Here is a 16538-nt window from a genome sequence, read left to right on the forward strand (position 1 = left end):
ACGCAGGTCTCTCTGACACACTCCTAGTTTAATAGCCCTAGTTCAACCTAAAGACCAAGAGGCGACAGTTGTGCCCTGCCCCATAAAAACCTAGAGCATGCTCACAAAGTCATACTTACGCAGGGGCTGCACGCTTGTCATTTCATTGCTTATAACTTACAACAATCATCCTGACGTTATAATGTATAACATATAAAAAGTGCTGTGTTGGGGGGCGTGGTTTTGACTCGGACGGGAGCGGACGCATGGCGGCTGAGCTCCGGCGACAGACCACACAGACATCAACTTTAAGGTGTCTGAACGCCCGATCTCGGAAGCCAAAGCACCCAATACCTTCTACTAGATATGGGGAAGAAAGCCAAAAAGATGAAAACCCTCGATGGGGAAGGCTCCCGCAATATCAGCGACCTGCTACTACAGCGGCCTAAAGCCAAAATGGCGGCGCCACCCGATTCCCCTTACTCCTCCTCCGAGGAAGACTGTATGGACGCCCTGGAAAAAAAAAAAAAAATCACATATACAGGGGGGACCGCAGCCATGAAAGGCGACATCCAGGCCCTCATGAAGAATCTTCGGGCCTACTTCACAGCCGACCTCGACATCATCAGAGAAGAGGTCGCGGGGATCTCTGCCCGAGCAAGGGCCACTGAGGACCGCATCACATCTGTGGCTCACCAACAAGCCAGCAATACTACACAGATACACCAACTGCAGACGGCCCATGCAGCGATCCAGATTAAACTGGGCTGCATGGAGGATACAAGAAGGCGCAACAATCTGAAAATAAATGGCATAGCTGAGGCTGTGGACGACGGGGAATTACCTCCGTTTCTGCGTCGTCTGCTGGCGTCCTTGCTGCCTCAACGCTAAAGGGATACAACTAGATGGCTGCTTCCGCCTCCAAAAATGCAACAGGGCCCCTGCAGGGACCACCCGCGACGTGCTGGTCCGCTTTGTGCTGAACCGGGACAAGATGGCAGTCCAGAAGGCAGTGCAGAGCATAACGCCTTACATGTTTGAACAAATGCAACTGCAATTCATGCAGGACTTGTGTAGATCCACGCTGGCCTGGAGAAGGTCACACAGACCCTACGCTCAAAGGGAATGGCCACCAAGGACAGACACGTTCATCAACTCACCTCGGCAGAGGAATCGGAGACTTTTCTCCTAAAGCTGGGCCTCACTACACGGGTAGAAACCGGAGGCAGACGGAATGGCACATGGGACATGGACAGAGTGGTATCGTTTGTACCAAGGGCCGCGGCCGACACCGGCTGAGTCAGGGGAAACAAACAGTCCTGCGCACTGTAATATCCTCCACAACATGCGGACCCTTTTCTGCTTTATGTTTGGTTTTTATGCCTCAGTGACTGTTAATGGATGTTTCCATAAGCTTATACACCGGTTTAGCATCCCCCCGCAACTTTACCCTTATAGCTCAACTACACAATACACCCGCACTCCCCCCCCCAGCGCTCGGGGGTAAAGGAGTGCTACGGCAACCCATATGACTCTAAGACAGCCCTCACCTTGGTAGGGACCTGTCAAGTAAGCCATATCACTTATAGCCGTTAACATTAGCCAACAGGTCACAGGGTCGACCCCCTTCCAGTCAGACAGAGCTTACGGGCTGTGCAACCTCGATTGCACACCTTGAAGTGCAATTATAATATATGTCACCTTAAACCTATCGCTGTATGACCACACAAAGTATATCAGGATGCCCACATGACACCACAGACCCTGTAAGGCATCCAATTCTATTGAACCACAAGAGCAGGCACAAGGACCATTTACCCTAAGGTTAACCATGCTCCTTTGATGGATACAATTGTTTCCCCTTTTTTTAATTTGTTATTTTCCTTTTTATTTATTTTTTATTTTCTATACTGTTAATTATCAATTTTTAATACACCTACACACGACCTGTGCAGCACAACACCGTAACCCATCAACATAGCCCATCATTCCTCCCGGTACACATCGAGGTACGCCATGTAACCACTGCTAGTATCGGTCCACAAGCACGCCCCGGAATACTAAACATCCCTCAGGGCCACATAGAGTGGTCCATTCACACTCTAGATGAAGCCTTAATTGATGTATTATCCCAGGCGGTGCTCCTCGATGTCTTGACCGTCAGGGATACCATATCACCAGTTTTACTTGTGGTACTTAACCACATTGACATGTCTAACCCATGTTCCCTCTGCAACAAGGATACTCAGTTTAAACGGTTTCACGATATTATGTTTAACTAGCTACAATACTTTAACTATAAAAAGCGAGTGCTTCAGCCAAGCATGCGACCCTATAATACTTCAATAATGCCAGCTTGTTTATGCTATATGAATAACCTGCCTCCCTTATCTCTTAGCTGACATGTTGGCTCCATTCTCGACAAATCTACATTAACATATAAAATGTGCAATGTTATACTATGCCAAACAATTGTTTGTAATATGTTGACCATTTCGCTTGCAATCGCTGTTGTGGCATTGCTTGTTGCTATGTACCTTCCTTGCACGACAAAATAAACAATAATGAAAAAAAATAAAAAAAGTGCTGTGTTATTGAAGCCACCAACTGTATACCTATGCCTGAAAGAAAATACTTGCTACAGCTGTTGTGGCTAGGCAAGAATTCTTGTACCAACTATGCACAAATAAAAATAAAGAATTTAAAAATAAATAAATAAACATACAGGTATAATAACAATAAAATAAGCAGAAATATAAATGTTTGTAGTGCAAAATATGCTGTGTGTAAGAAAGGAGCAATAATTATCTGTTATTGGAGAAGTAAAGAAAGAGGCCTTTTATAAGCGATGCCGACAGCTGATTGGACGGAGTAATTATTATTATTGGTATTTACATAGCACCAGCATATTCTGCATCGCTTTACATTAAAAGGGGAATTTAACAAATGAAACAATAACAAAATGTTACAGAAACAGTAGATAGAAGAGGACCCTGCTCAAACGGGCTTACAGTCTACAGCAGGGGTCAGCAACCTACAGCAAGTGTGCCAAGCAAGGCACGCCAGGTGCCTTTGCACGGCACTCAAGGCCGCTAGAGCCAAACAGGCTCTGGCCTATTAGGATTCCCAGTGAAACTTCAGATATCTGCTGGTGCAAAAAGGTGGTGAGGGACAATCCTCAATTTACGCATTGCAGCACTTAGATACCCAGCACTTGTGAACGGGAATCCACACTGAGTAGAGCAGCCCAGCAGCCCACAGCAGCTATCGCAGTTCATGCCCTTGACCTGTACCTGGCCAGCTCGGTCCCCACTGGACTCCAATTAAGCCCCTCACCCTGCTAGATATCCACAGCTGCAGAATAAGCCTCCCCTTATACAAATAATGCAACCATCCCACGCACAAATACACACTCACAGACCCCACAAAACCACTGACAATAATACACACACACAACCCAAAAAGCAGCCTCTCACATGCAATTCACAAACCACCAAGCACACTATGTGACATATCACCCACACACAATTCCACAAGCAGCCTCCATACACATCCCACATTCATAGGTAACACACCTCAAATAAAAAAAATAAGTCAAGCACACCAGGGGACTTCAAGATCTTGTTTTGGCATAGTACTACTAAAAGGTTGCCTACCCCTGGTCTAGAGTGATGTCACCATTGCTTATGCAGATTTTCCTTTCTACTATTCTAAGCAGAGAAAGAGTTAAAGGACCACTCCAAGTACCATAGCAGATAAAACACACTGAAGTGGTTATGGTGCAAGGAGTGCCCTGTGTAGCAGGCTTAGTCCCTCTTTGTTCGATTGTCCTTACCTCCCTTGTTAGTTTCCCGAATGGATGATGTGTGGTCCCCCCCTTTTATACCCCCTGAACACTGATCACCCCTGACTTGTTAACTTTAAAAGAGCAATTATCTCAAGTGCTTTCCCTGGGTGGCCGCCATTCGTATAACCGAACACACGTGCTCTAGTGAATGGCGGCCACTTTGTCTCCCGAACGTAGGCAGCGGTACATGGTCGTTGAACTCTTGGGCTACGCGATCCCATGAACACCGGGGAAAACTGTACCGATGCCTGTTTAGCTCCCAGATAAGTTAGGAGAACGCAGTTTGGGAGAAAGGAACTACAAACTGGGGGGAGTGTTCGCTTCCTTAAAGCCAGGGGGAGCATTCGTCAGCGTTCCCATGTGACCAGCCGTTGCCTCTTTTCCTCTGGAACTATTTTGGCCAACCACCTTGTGGCCAGCCGGTCAGAACTTTACCCAAATGGCGATTCTTTTCTACGGAACGGACTACTTGGGCGCTCAGATCTGGGCTATTCGGGGATATAAGACTTGTGGGGTTCCTGTGTATTCGGATTGTATTTTTTGGGTGTTTTATGTAATTTATTTACGGTTCCCTGTAACGGAGAGATAATGGAGTTACCGGTCTCAATTATCTCCCAGACACCTGGGAGGGGTTTGTGTTGTGTTGAATGGAGACCCCTGAGGGTTTGTGCATAAAAAGCAGAGTGTGGCATAATAAAGTTGTACTCCCAGAACGGTGTGTCGTCCAGTTACTGGGGAGGAGGAGAGCTATTCACTTTCAGCGAGTTCCAGTTATCACAGATCCAGCAGAGGAAAGCCCTGGTCAGGACTAGCACTCTGCTACACCCTGGCACTTCCCCCCTCCACCCCCAAGGTAAGTAGTCAAAGATTTAGAATAGTTTTACTTCTTACCTGAGATCTGAGCCATGAAGCTCTCTGCCTGAGAGAAGCACGCAGGTGCATGGTTTAGACAGTTTAGAATGGCTGAGAGCAATTAGCTGACGCTCAGCCAATGAGTTTGCCCTGCAGTGCCAGGATTAGCTCCTAGCAGGAGCTTCCATCTCTCCAGAGCTGAAGAGGAGAGGCTTGGAGTGGCACTCAGCAGACCCCAGATAAGAAATGCTAAAATGGTCCAACAACTTACATTGGGGGTGCCAGTGTTACAGATGAGAAAAGTTCACAAATCATCACACTACATCAGCCAGGGCACTCCTGCTTCATAACCACTGCCGCGTGCGGTGGGTGTTCCCTTAATATAATGTCTTTGAAGGAACACTCTGAGCTCCACAACAATGAAGCTGTTATGGGGTCTAGTGGTCCTGAGTGCTGTCTTACAATATGGGGTTAAAGCTGTTTTAAGGAGGAGGCAGAAGGGCTCCATGGAGACAACTTCAGGATTAAAATGTTTCAGAAAGATGGCACCCAGGGTCAGACTCCATAATGACGTCATTGACATTAAGTTGTTATGGGGCTTAGAGCGTTCCTTTTATAAAAAGGTTGTGAACACTTGTAAAACTGTTCCCTACACTCAAAATTATATTCTATCCAAGATATCCTCTAAGTGAACCAGAATGGCAGATAATTAACCACTACTGTGGTCAAAACCTGGTAATATGAAGCACATGTAAAGAGGAAACACAGGAATTAAGCAAAACTGGTCAAATTGCTTTCTGAGGCATGTCACTGGCATTGTGTAAATTAGGCTGTAGTACTAATCTTATGCATTCCTACCCCAAAGGTGTGGATCATCCATGCAGGACTGGTGGTTTGAGATGGTGATCAGTGGAGTGTGTGGATTACGTCTTTCAATCAGTTCATAAAGGACTTCTTTATTGTGCACATTCAAATGATTCATGTACTCTGAGGGGAAAAAAGGGAGACAGGAATGTAGGTCTCTGAAAAAGAATTTCTCTCATTAGTTGGAGTTTCAAGGGACACACTAAGCACCAAAACAATTTTAGCTTAAAGGGACACTATATTCACAAAATCTTGGTGTATAGATTAAGCCTCTGAATTTTGACTGCTAAATGCTATGCCATTTACGAGTTAGATTGCTTTTTGTTTGTTTATGAAGTTCTAGCCACACTTCCCCTGGCTGTGACTCACACAAGCTGCATGGACAAAAAATGTTTCATTTTCAATTAAAAGTAGCTTACTTTAAAAGCCTTTATCTCCTGCTCTGTAAGTTTAAATTGGATTACATACATGAGTATTCTGCAGGGTCTAGAAAGCTATTAACAGAGCAGCAGATAAGACATTCTAAAGTAAACAGAATTTGCAATAAAGGAAGTGTAAACATTAGATGACTCTTTACAGGAAGTGTTTAGGAAGGCTGTGTAAGTCACATGCAAGGAGGTGTGACTAGGGCTACATAAACAAAGTGATTTAACCCCTAAATGGCAGAGATTTGAGCAGTAAGATTGCAGGGGCATGATCTGTACATCAATACTGCTTCATTAAATTAAAGTTGTTATAGTGACTACAGAGTCCCTTTAAATAAGTTGATCTACAGATCAAGCCCCTGACGTTCCACTGTTCAATTACATATTAAATTACTTTGTTTTTGCAGCCTTGCCACAAATTGTTTGGCACATAGCCTCCCTACACTCTTCCTGAAAAAAATCTACGGTAAAAATATTAGCTCCTTTATTGAACAATGTGTTTTATCTAGAATTTATTTCCTGCTTTGTTTGCCTGCTAGATCCTGTATTAGCCTCCTGTGTGTGATTAAAGTTCAATTAACAGAGCAAAAGATAAGAACTTCTAAATTAAATACACTGAGCTGTAAGATCTGATTGAAAATTAAATAAATGTTTTCATGTAAGATGTGTGAGAGCATGTTAGGAAGGCTAACTACAATCAAAAACACTGTTTTAATAAAATACTTTGACTCATCTCACAAACAGCACTGCCATGCCTGCACCGATACTGCGGCCATGCTCTGGTTTCATTTGCACTGCTTGGGCCATTTCTTTAAGCATTGTAGTCCTCCTCCAAGATGCCAATAAGGTGGCATCATAGCCACCATCTGAACAGAGTGATGTCAATTCTGTGCTTTAGTGGCCTATGCTAAAGTCGTAATTAACAGGTGTGGGGAAAGGCCTTCTTCTTAAAGGATCTGTTCTTCATTTCTTCCTGTCTGCTCTAGTTTTCTTTAAAAATTAAGACAAAGTAGGGACTATTTGTCTTATGGAGGCTTCCAATGCCATGACTAGTGATGACCAGCGGAGGATCAAAGTGTGCTTCGTTTCCGGTGGTCGGAGCAATTTTCCCATAATCCTTAGCTTTCCTCCCTGTTCCCACGATGCCTCTCATTTAGACAGAACGCCGGCAAAACTACCGAATTGCATCCTAACACAATGAGAACAGTTTGAATGAATGAAACTCCGATCCTATTCGTGCTGTGGCTGCATCTTGAAGCCGCTTAGTAGATAGCTCCCTAATTCCCACGGTACCAAAAGGCTGAAAGACCTAAATAATTCTTTCAGCAACATTTACTAATACTTAGTAAAGATTACATAGTATTAGTAAATTCAGCCCCTACTCGCGTGAGTAGGGGCATGTCTACTAAGCAGTGAGCAGCCTGTGGCTCACTGTAAAAAAAAAATAAAATATTGCCCCCACACCTGAGCGGCAGGTGGGGGCCCTAAATAAGAATGTGGAGGGGGGGACCTACTATCCTCCCCCCAGCCTCCATCCCTGAGCAGCAGGTGGGGGCCCTACTGTCCTTCCCACCCCTGAGCGGTGGGTGGGGGCCAGAAATCACAATATGGGAGGGGGGGGGGGGAGGGACCTACTGCTTTGCCCGCCCTCCAGTTATGCTAAGAACACTCTGATTGGTTGGTTTAAGCCAGAGTGCTCTGTGTCATTTTACACAGAGTGGGAAAATTCCAAAGAACCTTAACACGCTGTGTAAAATGACACAAAGCACTCTGATTGGATGGAGTTCAAGCCACCCAATCAGCGTGCTCTGTGTCATTTTACACAGCGTGGGAAAGTTCTTTGGAATTTTCCCACGCTGTGTAAAATGACAGAGCACTCTGATTGGCTTAAACCAACCAATCAGAGTGTTCTTAGCCTAATTGCAGGGCGGGGCAAGGCTTTATAAGCCTTCCCCGCCCTGCAGAGCTCAGTCTGCGTGGAGCCCTCCATGGGTGAATATGGATAAAAAAATTTAGCGTCAGGTTTTTTTTTTTGCGTTCGGGTTTTTATTTTATTTTAAGTTTGACAGGTATTCTGTTTTTTTTGGCCTTTTTTGGGGCTGAAGAAAGAAGACATCAAATGGCAAGTGTTATTTTTCTTTACAGGTTAGTTATTTTATTCCCCCTTCACTGTTTTTAGGGTGAGGGGGGTAGGTTGGGGATAGATTTTATTTGGCCGCCCAGGGGTGGGGGGGGGGGGGAAGGACAGTAGGTTACCCCCCCATTGTGATTTCTGGCCCAAACCCACCGCGCAGGGGTGGGGGCGGACAGTAGATCCCCCCCCCCCCCCCCTCCACATTCTTATTTAGGGTCCCCACCCGCCGCTCAGGGGTGGGGGCAATAGGGGTTTTTTTCCCCTCCACAGGCTGCTCACTACTTAGTAGACATGCCCCTACTTTCGGTATAGCGAGTAGGGGCTGGATTTACTAATACTAAGTAATCTTTACTTAGTATTAGTAAACGTGGCTGAAAGATAGCCACATTTAGTGGCTTAGTTTGGTAGATAGCTCCCTAATACCGTGGGAATTAGGGAGCTATCTAATAAGCGGTTGCAAGATGCAGCCACAGCACGAATAGGTTTGGAGTTTCATTCAATCGAATGAAATTGCGATCCGAACAAACTCCCGAATTGCGTCCTAATACGAATGAACAAACTGTTCTCATTGTGTTAGGATGCAATTCGGCAGTTTTGCCGGCGTTCTGTCTAAATGACAGGACGTTCAGCAATACTGACAGGAGGCATCGTGGGAACATGGAGGAAAGCCAAGGATTATGGGAAAATTGCTCTGACCACCGGAAACGAAGCACACTTTGCTCCACCACTGGTCATGACAATGGAAGCCTCCATAAGATAAATAGTCCCTACTTTGTCTTAATTTTTAAAGAAAACTAGAGCAGACAGGAAGAAATGAAGAACAGATCCTGAGAGAGGGAGAGAAGGGGAATCGATTGGGGAAAGGTAAGTTCGGCATGACCGTGCCGCTTTAAGCTCTCAATGAGACAGTTGCTCCACTCTGCCGGCTGTAAAAAGCATGTAAATATGCGTTTTCACATCTTTACTGGCTTCTTCTTTGTTATGCTTTCCACACCCACTCTAGGGGGTTCACGCATTTAACCAACCAGTAGGAATGCTGGAAAGGTGCAAAGGGAAAGCCTGACAGATTTACACATATATGTTGCGTGTGCCTCCAGCCAAAGAATAACACCTATACACACACACACACACTGTTAGTCATATCACAATCACTAGTCCCATGTAATCCACTTATTAATTTATCTTGGAAAATACACCTGGATGTCTCGCTTTTCCTGGGATGCATAAACAATACTTTTCACCTGCCAACAACTCACTAGTCCAAAACCAGCTATAGGTTCCAACGAGACCCATAACCACAGTACTTGTGATGTTCCTTATCAAGCATGGATGTGCAGGGAATGGCCATTTCACCAACAGCGGCATTTTGCAGTTAGATGATCAGCACCTTACATTAGTGGCCTACAATGAGAACAAGTAATATTTATCACTGTCAGTTAATCCTATCACAATACCCGGCTCACGTTCCTACACATCCCCTGCAAGCTTCACTCTCTCGCTCACCCACGATTCCCCCAGAAAGCTTCTCTCACTCACCCGCACATGACCCTTCCAAGCTTTACTCACTCTCCTCCTCAGGCATCCCCTGGAAGATTCACTCACTCTCCCCTAGGCTTCTCTAAAAAGCTCACTCCCCACTACCCCCAACTTCACTCACACTGCCCTTGACAAACACCACTACCGTCACTCACTCGCTTTATTCACCCTTTCCGGTTTCCACTGCAACCTTTACTTGTTCACTTTTTCAATGCTTCTCTGGAAGTGTCAGTTTCCACACACAGCCTGCACTCACTATCAATCACGCACACAGCCTGCACTCACTATCAATCACGCACACAGCCTGCACTCACTCTCCCACACACACACACACACACAGCCTTCACTCACTCTCCCACACACACACAGCCTTCACTCACTCTCCCACACACACACACACACACAGCCTTCACTCACTCTCCCACACACACACAGCCTTCACTCACTCTCCCACACACACACAGCCTGCACTCACTCTCCCACACACACACAGCCTGCACTCACCCTCCCACACACACACAGCCTGCACTCACTCTCACACACACACACAGCCTTCACTCCCTCTCCCTCCCACACCCTGTGTCACTCAGTTTTTACATACTCACATTGCTCTTGCCCTTCACTCTCTTGTCTGTTTAAACACCGCAGTCGCACATAATCTACGTCACACCAAGGGCGGCGCCATGTTTGTTTCCGGAGCCTGCGTTCCAAGGTGGAACATCCAGTGACCAATCACAGACCAGAACTCCTTCTGCTACGGCCGATTTCCGGGGAATCCAAGATGGCGGCTCCATCATTTGCTGTTAGTGGAATCTAATTATAACAACATTGGGGTTAATTCAGAAACACTAATTATTACAAACTGTAATAAAGAAACATTAAAAGTAAAGTATAAAAGGCGCTTCAATATCAATCTCTTAAAACCATCAAATAAAGTGAATATTAAATAAGCTGCTATACAATCCCAGGAGTTTAATAAAAAAAACACCATAAATAAAATAACACTTTATACAATTACCACAGAATCTCTGCTCAGCTTCCTGCTGTATAATGTAATAATAATACTTTATTGGTGACTGATATAATAATAAAATAACACTTTATACAATTACCACAGAATCTCTGCTCAGCTTCCTGCTGTATAATGTAATAATAATACTTTATTGGTGGCTGATATAATAATAAAATAACACTTTATACAATTACCACAGAATCTCTGCTCAGCTTCCTGCTGTATAATGTAATAATAATACTTTATTGGTGACTGATATAATAATAAAATAACACTTTATACAATTACCACAGAATCTCTGCTCAGCTTCCTGCTGTATAATGTAATAATAATACTTTATTGGTGACTGATATAATAATAAAATAACACTTTACACAATTACCACAGAATCTCTGCTCAGCTTCCTGCTGTATAATGTAATAATAATACTTTATTGGTGACTGATATAATAATAAAATAACACTTTATACAATTACCACAGAATCTCTGCTCAGCTTCCTGCTGTATAATGTAATAATAATACTTTATTGGTGACTGATATAATAATAAAATAACACTTTATACAATTACCACAGAATCTCTGCTCGGCTTCCTGCTGTATAATGTAATAATAATACTTTATTGGTGACTGATATAATAATAAAATAACACTTTATACAATTACCACAGAATCTCTGCTCAGCTTCCTGCTGTATAATGTAATAATAATACTTTATTGGTGGCTGATATAATAATAAAATAACACTTTATACAATTACCACAGAATCTCTGCTCAGCTTCCTGCTGTATAATGTAATAATAATACTTTATTGGTGGCTGATATAATAATAAAATAACACTTTATACAATTACCACAGAATCTCTGCTCAGCTTCCTGCTGTATAATGTAATAATAATACTTTATTGGTGGCTGATATAATAATAAAATAACACTTTATACAATTACCACAGAATCTCTGCTCAGCTTCCTGCTGTATAATGTAATAATAATACTTTATTGGTGACTGATATAATAATAAAATAACACTTTATACAATTACCACAGAATCTCTGCTCGGCTTCCTGCTGTATAATGTAATAATAATACTTTATTGGTGACTGATATAATAATAAAATAACACTTTATACAATTACCACAGAATCTCTGCTCGGCTTCCTGCTGTATAATGTAATAATAATACTTTATTGGTGACTGATATAATAATAAAATAACACTTTATACAATTACCACAGAATCTCTGCTCAGCTTCCTGCTGTATAATGTAATAATAATACTTTATTGGTGGCTGATATAATAATAAAATAACACTTTACACAATTACCACAGAATCTCTGCTCGGCTTCCTGCTGTATAATGTAATAATAATACTTTATTGGTGGCTGATTTAATAATAAAATAACACTTTATACAATTACCACAGAATCTCTGCTCGGCTTCCTGCTGTATAATGTAATAATAATACTTTATTGGTGACTGATATAATAATAAAATAACACTTTACACAATTACCACAGAATCTCTGCTCGGCTTCCTGCTGTATAATGTAATAATAATACTTTATTGGTGGCTGATATAATAATAAAATAACACTTTACACAATTACCACAGAATCTCTGCTCGGCTTCCTGCTGTATAATGTAATAATAATACTTTATTGGTGACTGATATAATAATAAAATAACACTTTATACAATTACCACAGAATCTCTGCTCAGCTTCCTGCTGTATAATGTAATAATAATACTTTATTGGTGGCTGATATAATAATAAAATAACACTTTATACAATTACCACAGAATCTCTGCTCAGCTTCCTGCTGTATAATGTAATAATAATACTTTATTGGTGGCTGATATAATAATAAAATAACACTTTATACAATTACCACAGAATCTCTGCTCAGCTTCCTGCTGTATAATGTAATAATAATACTTTATTGGTGGCTGATATAATAATAAAATAACACTTTATACAATTACCACAGAATCTCTGCTCGGCATCCTGCTGTATAATGTAATAATAATACTTTATTGGTGACTGATATAATAATAAAATAACACTTTACACAATTACCACAGAATCTCTGCTCGGCTTCCTGCTGTATAATGTAATAATAATACTTTATTGGTGACTGATATAATAATAAAATAACACTTTATACAAATACCACAGAATCTCTGCTCGGCATCCTGCTGTATAATGTAATAATAATACTTTATTGGTGACTGATATAATAATAAAATAACACTTTATACAATTACCACAGAATCTCTGCTCAGCTTCCTGCTGTATAATGTAATAATAATACTTTATTGGTGGCTGATATAATAATAAAATAACACTTTATACAATTACCACAGAATCTCTGCTCAGCTTCCTGCTGTATAATGTAATAATAATACTTTATTGGTGACTGATATAATAATAAAATAACACTTTACACAATTACCACAGAATCTCTGCTCGGCTTCCTGCTGTATAATGTAATAATAATACTTTATTGGTGACTGATATAATAATAAAATAACACTTTATACAATTACCACAGAATCTCTGCTCGGCTTCCTGCTGTATAATGTAATAATAATACTTTATTGGTGACTGATATAATAATAAAATAACACTTTACACAATTACCACAGAATCTCTGCTCGGCTTCCTGCTGTATAATGTAATAATAATACTTTATTGGTGACTGATATAATAATAAAATAACACTTTATACAATTACCACAGAATCTCTGCTCGGCTTCCTGCTGTATAATGTAATAATAATACTTTATTGGTGGCTGATATAATAATAAAATAACACTTTATACAATTACCACAGAATCTCTGCTCAGCTTCCTGCTGTATAATGTAATAATAATACTTTATTGGTGGCTGATATAATAATAAAATAACACTTTATACAATTACCACAGAATCTCTGCTCAGCTTCCTGCTGTATAATGTAATAATAATACTTTATTGGTGACTGATATAATAATAAAATAACACTTTATACAATTACCACAGAATCTCTGCTCAGCTTCCTGCTGTATAATGTAATAATAATACTTTATTGGTGGCTGATATAATAATAAAATAACACTTTATACAATTACCACAGAATCTCTGCTCGGCATCCTGCTGTATAATGTAATAATAATACTTTATTGGTGACTGATATAATAATAAAATAACACTTTATACAATTACCACAGAATCTCTGCTCAGCTTCCTGCTGTATAATGTAATAATAATACTTTATTGGTGGCTGATATAATAATAAAATAACACTTTATACAATTACCACAGAATCTCTGCTCGGCATCCTGCTGTATAATGTAATAATAATACTTTATTGGTGACTGATATAATAATAAAATAACACTTTATACAATTACCACAGAATCTCTGCTCAGCTTCCTGCTGTATAATGTAATAATAATACTTTATTGGTGGCTGATATAATAATAAAATAACACTTTATACAATTACCACAGAATCTCTGCTCAGCTTCCTGCTGTATAATGTAATAATAATACTTTATTGGTGACTGATATAATAATAAAATAACACTTTATACAATTACCACAGAATCTCTGCTCGGCTTCCTGCTGTATAATGTAATAATAATACTTTATTGGTGGCTGATATAATAATAATAAAATAACACTTTATACAATTACCACAGAATCTCTGCTCAGCTTCCTGCTGTATAATGTAATAATAATACTTTATTGGTGACTGATATAATAATAAAATAACACTTTACACAATTACCACAGAATCTCTGCTCAGCTTCCTGCTGTATAATGTAATAATAATACTTTATTGGTGGCTGATATAATAATAAAATAACACTTTATACAATTACCACAGAATCTCTGCTCAGCTTCCTGCTGTATAATGTAATAATAATACTTTATTGGTGGCTGATATAATAATAAAATAACACTTTATACAATTACCACAGAATCTCTGCTCGGCTTCCTGCTGTATAATGTAATAATAATACTTTATTGGTGACTGATATAATAATAAAATAACACTTTATACAATTACCACAGAATCTCTGCTCGGCTTCCTGCTGTATAATGTAATAATAATACTTTATTGGTGACTGATATAATAATAAAATAACACTTTATACAATTACCACAGAATCTCTGCTCCGCTTCCTGCTGTATAATGTAATAATAATACTTTATTGGTGACTGATATAATAATAAAATAACACTTTATACAATTACCACAGAATCTCTGCTCAGCTTCCTGCTGTATAATGTAATAATAATACTTTATTGGTGGCTGATATAATAATAAAATAACACTTTATACAATTACCACAGAATCTCTGCTCAGCTTCCTGCTGTATAATGTAATAATAATACTTTATTGGTGACTGATATAATAATAAAATAACACTTTATACAATTACCACAGAATCTCTGCTCGGCATCCTGCTGTATAATGTAATAATAATACTTTATTGGTGACTGATATAATAATAAAATAACACTTTATACAATTACCACAGAATCTCTGCTCAGCTTCCTGCTGTATAATGTAATAATAATACTTTATTGGTGGCTGATATAATAATAAAATAACACTTTATACAATTACCACAGAATCTCTGCTCAGCTTCCTGCTGTATAATGTAATAATAATACTTTATTGGTGACTGATATAATAATAAAATAACACTTTATACAATTACCACAGAATCTCTGCTCGGCTTCCTGCTGTATAATGTAATAATAATACTTTATTGGTGGCTGATATAATAATAATAAAATAACACTTTATACAATTACCACAGAATCTCTGCTCAGCTTCCTGCTGTATAATGTAATAATAATACTTTATTGGTGACTGATATAATAATAAAATAACACTTTACACAATTACCACAGAATCTCTGCTCAGCTTCCTGCTGTATAATGTAATAATAATACTTTATTGGTGGCTGATATAATAATAAAATAACACTTTATACAATTACCACAGAATCTCTGCTCAGCTTCCTGCTGTATAATGTAATAATAATACTTTATTGGTGGCTGATATAATAATAAAATAACACTTTATACAATTACCACAGAATCTCTGCTCGGCTTCCTGCTGTATAATGTAATAATAATACTTTATTGGTGACTGATATAATAATAAAATAACACTTTATACAATTACCACAGAATCTCTGCTCGGCTTCCTGCTGTATAATGTAATAATAATACTTTATTGGTGACTGATATAATAATAAAATAACACTTTATACAATTACCACAGAATCTCTGCTCGGCTTCCTGCTGTATAATGTAATAATAATACTTTATTGGTGACTGATATAATAATAAAATAACACTTTATACAATTACCACAGAATCTCTGCTCGGCTTCCTGCTGTATAATGTAATAATAATACTTTATTGGTGACTGATATAATAATAAAATAACACTTTATACAATTACCACAGAATCTCTGCTCAGCTTCCTGCTGTATAATGTAATAATAATACTTTATTGGTGACTGATATAATAATAAAATAACACTTTATACAATTACCACAGAATCTCTGCTCAGCTTCCTGCTGTATAATGTAATAATAATACTTTATTGGTGACTGATATAATAATAAAATAACACTTTACACAATTACCACAGAATCTCTGCTCGGCTTCCTGCTGTATAATGTAATAATAATACTTTATTGGTGACTGATATAATAATAATAAAATAACACTTTATACAATTACCACAGAATCTCTGCTCGGCTTCCTGCTGTATAATGTAATAATAATACTTTATTGGTGACTGATATAATAATAAAATAACACTTTACACAATTACCACAGAATCTCTGCTCGGCTTCCTGCTGTATAATGTAATAATAATA

At 39.4% G+C, this 16538-nt stretch overlaps 1 protein-coding gene across 2 annotated transcripts in view; it reads right to left on the bottom strand.

The window, feature by feature from the left end:
- Positions 1–9502, bottom strand: part of TAFAZZIN (tafazzin, phospholipid-lysophospholipid transacylase) — a 59024-nt gene extending 49522 nt beyond the window's left edge. The window contains exons 1-2 of one of the 2 annotated variants that reach the window (XM_063433184.1): positions 9358–9502; positions 5537–5665 (exon numbers count right to left, since the gene is read on the bottom strand). In XM_063433184.1, coding sequence (XP_063289254.1) covers positions 5537–5665; positions 9358–9466 — 238 coding nt within the window. In that variant the 5' untranslated portion in view covers positions 9467–9502. Of the gene's footprint in view, positions 1–5536; positions 5666–9342 lie in introns of both variants that reach the window. The other variant, XM_063433183.1, reaches the window with a different exon arrangement.
- Between the last annotated feature and the right edge of the window lie 7036 nt (positions 9503–16538).

Source organism: Pelobates fuscus, chromosome 9, assembly GCF_036172605.1.
Source record: "Pelobates fuscus isolate aPelFus1 chromosome 9, aPelFus1.pri, whole genome shotgun sequence".
Taxonomy (NCBI): domain Eukaryota; kingdom Metazoa; phylum Chordata; class Amphibia; order Anura; family Pelobatidae; genus Pelobates; species Pelobates fuscus.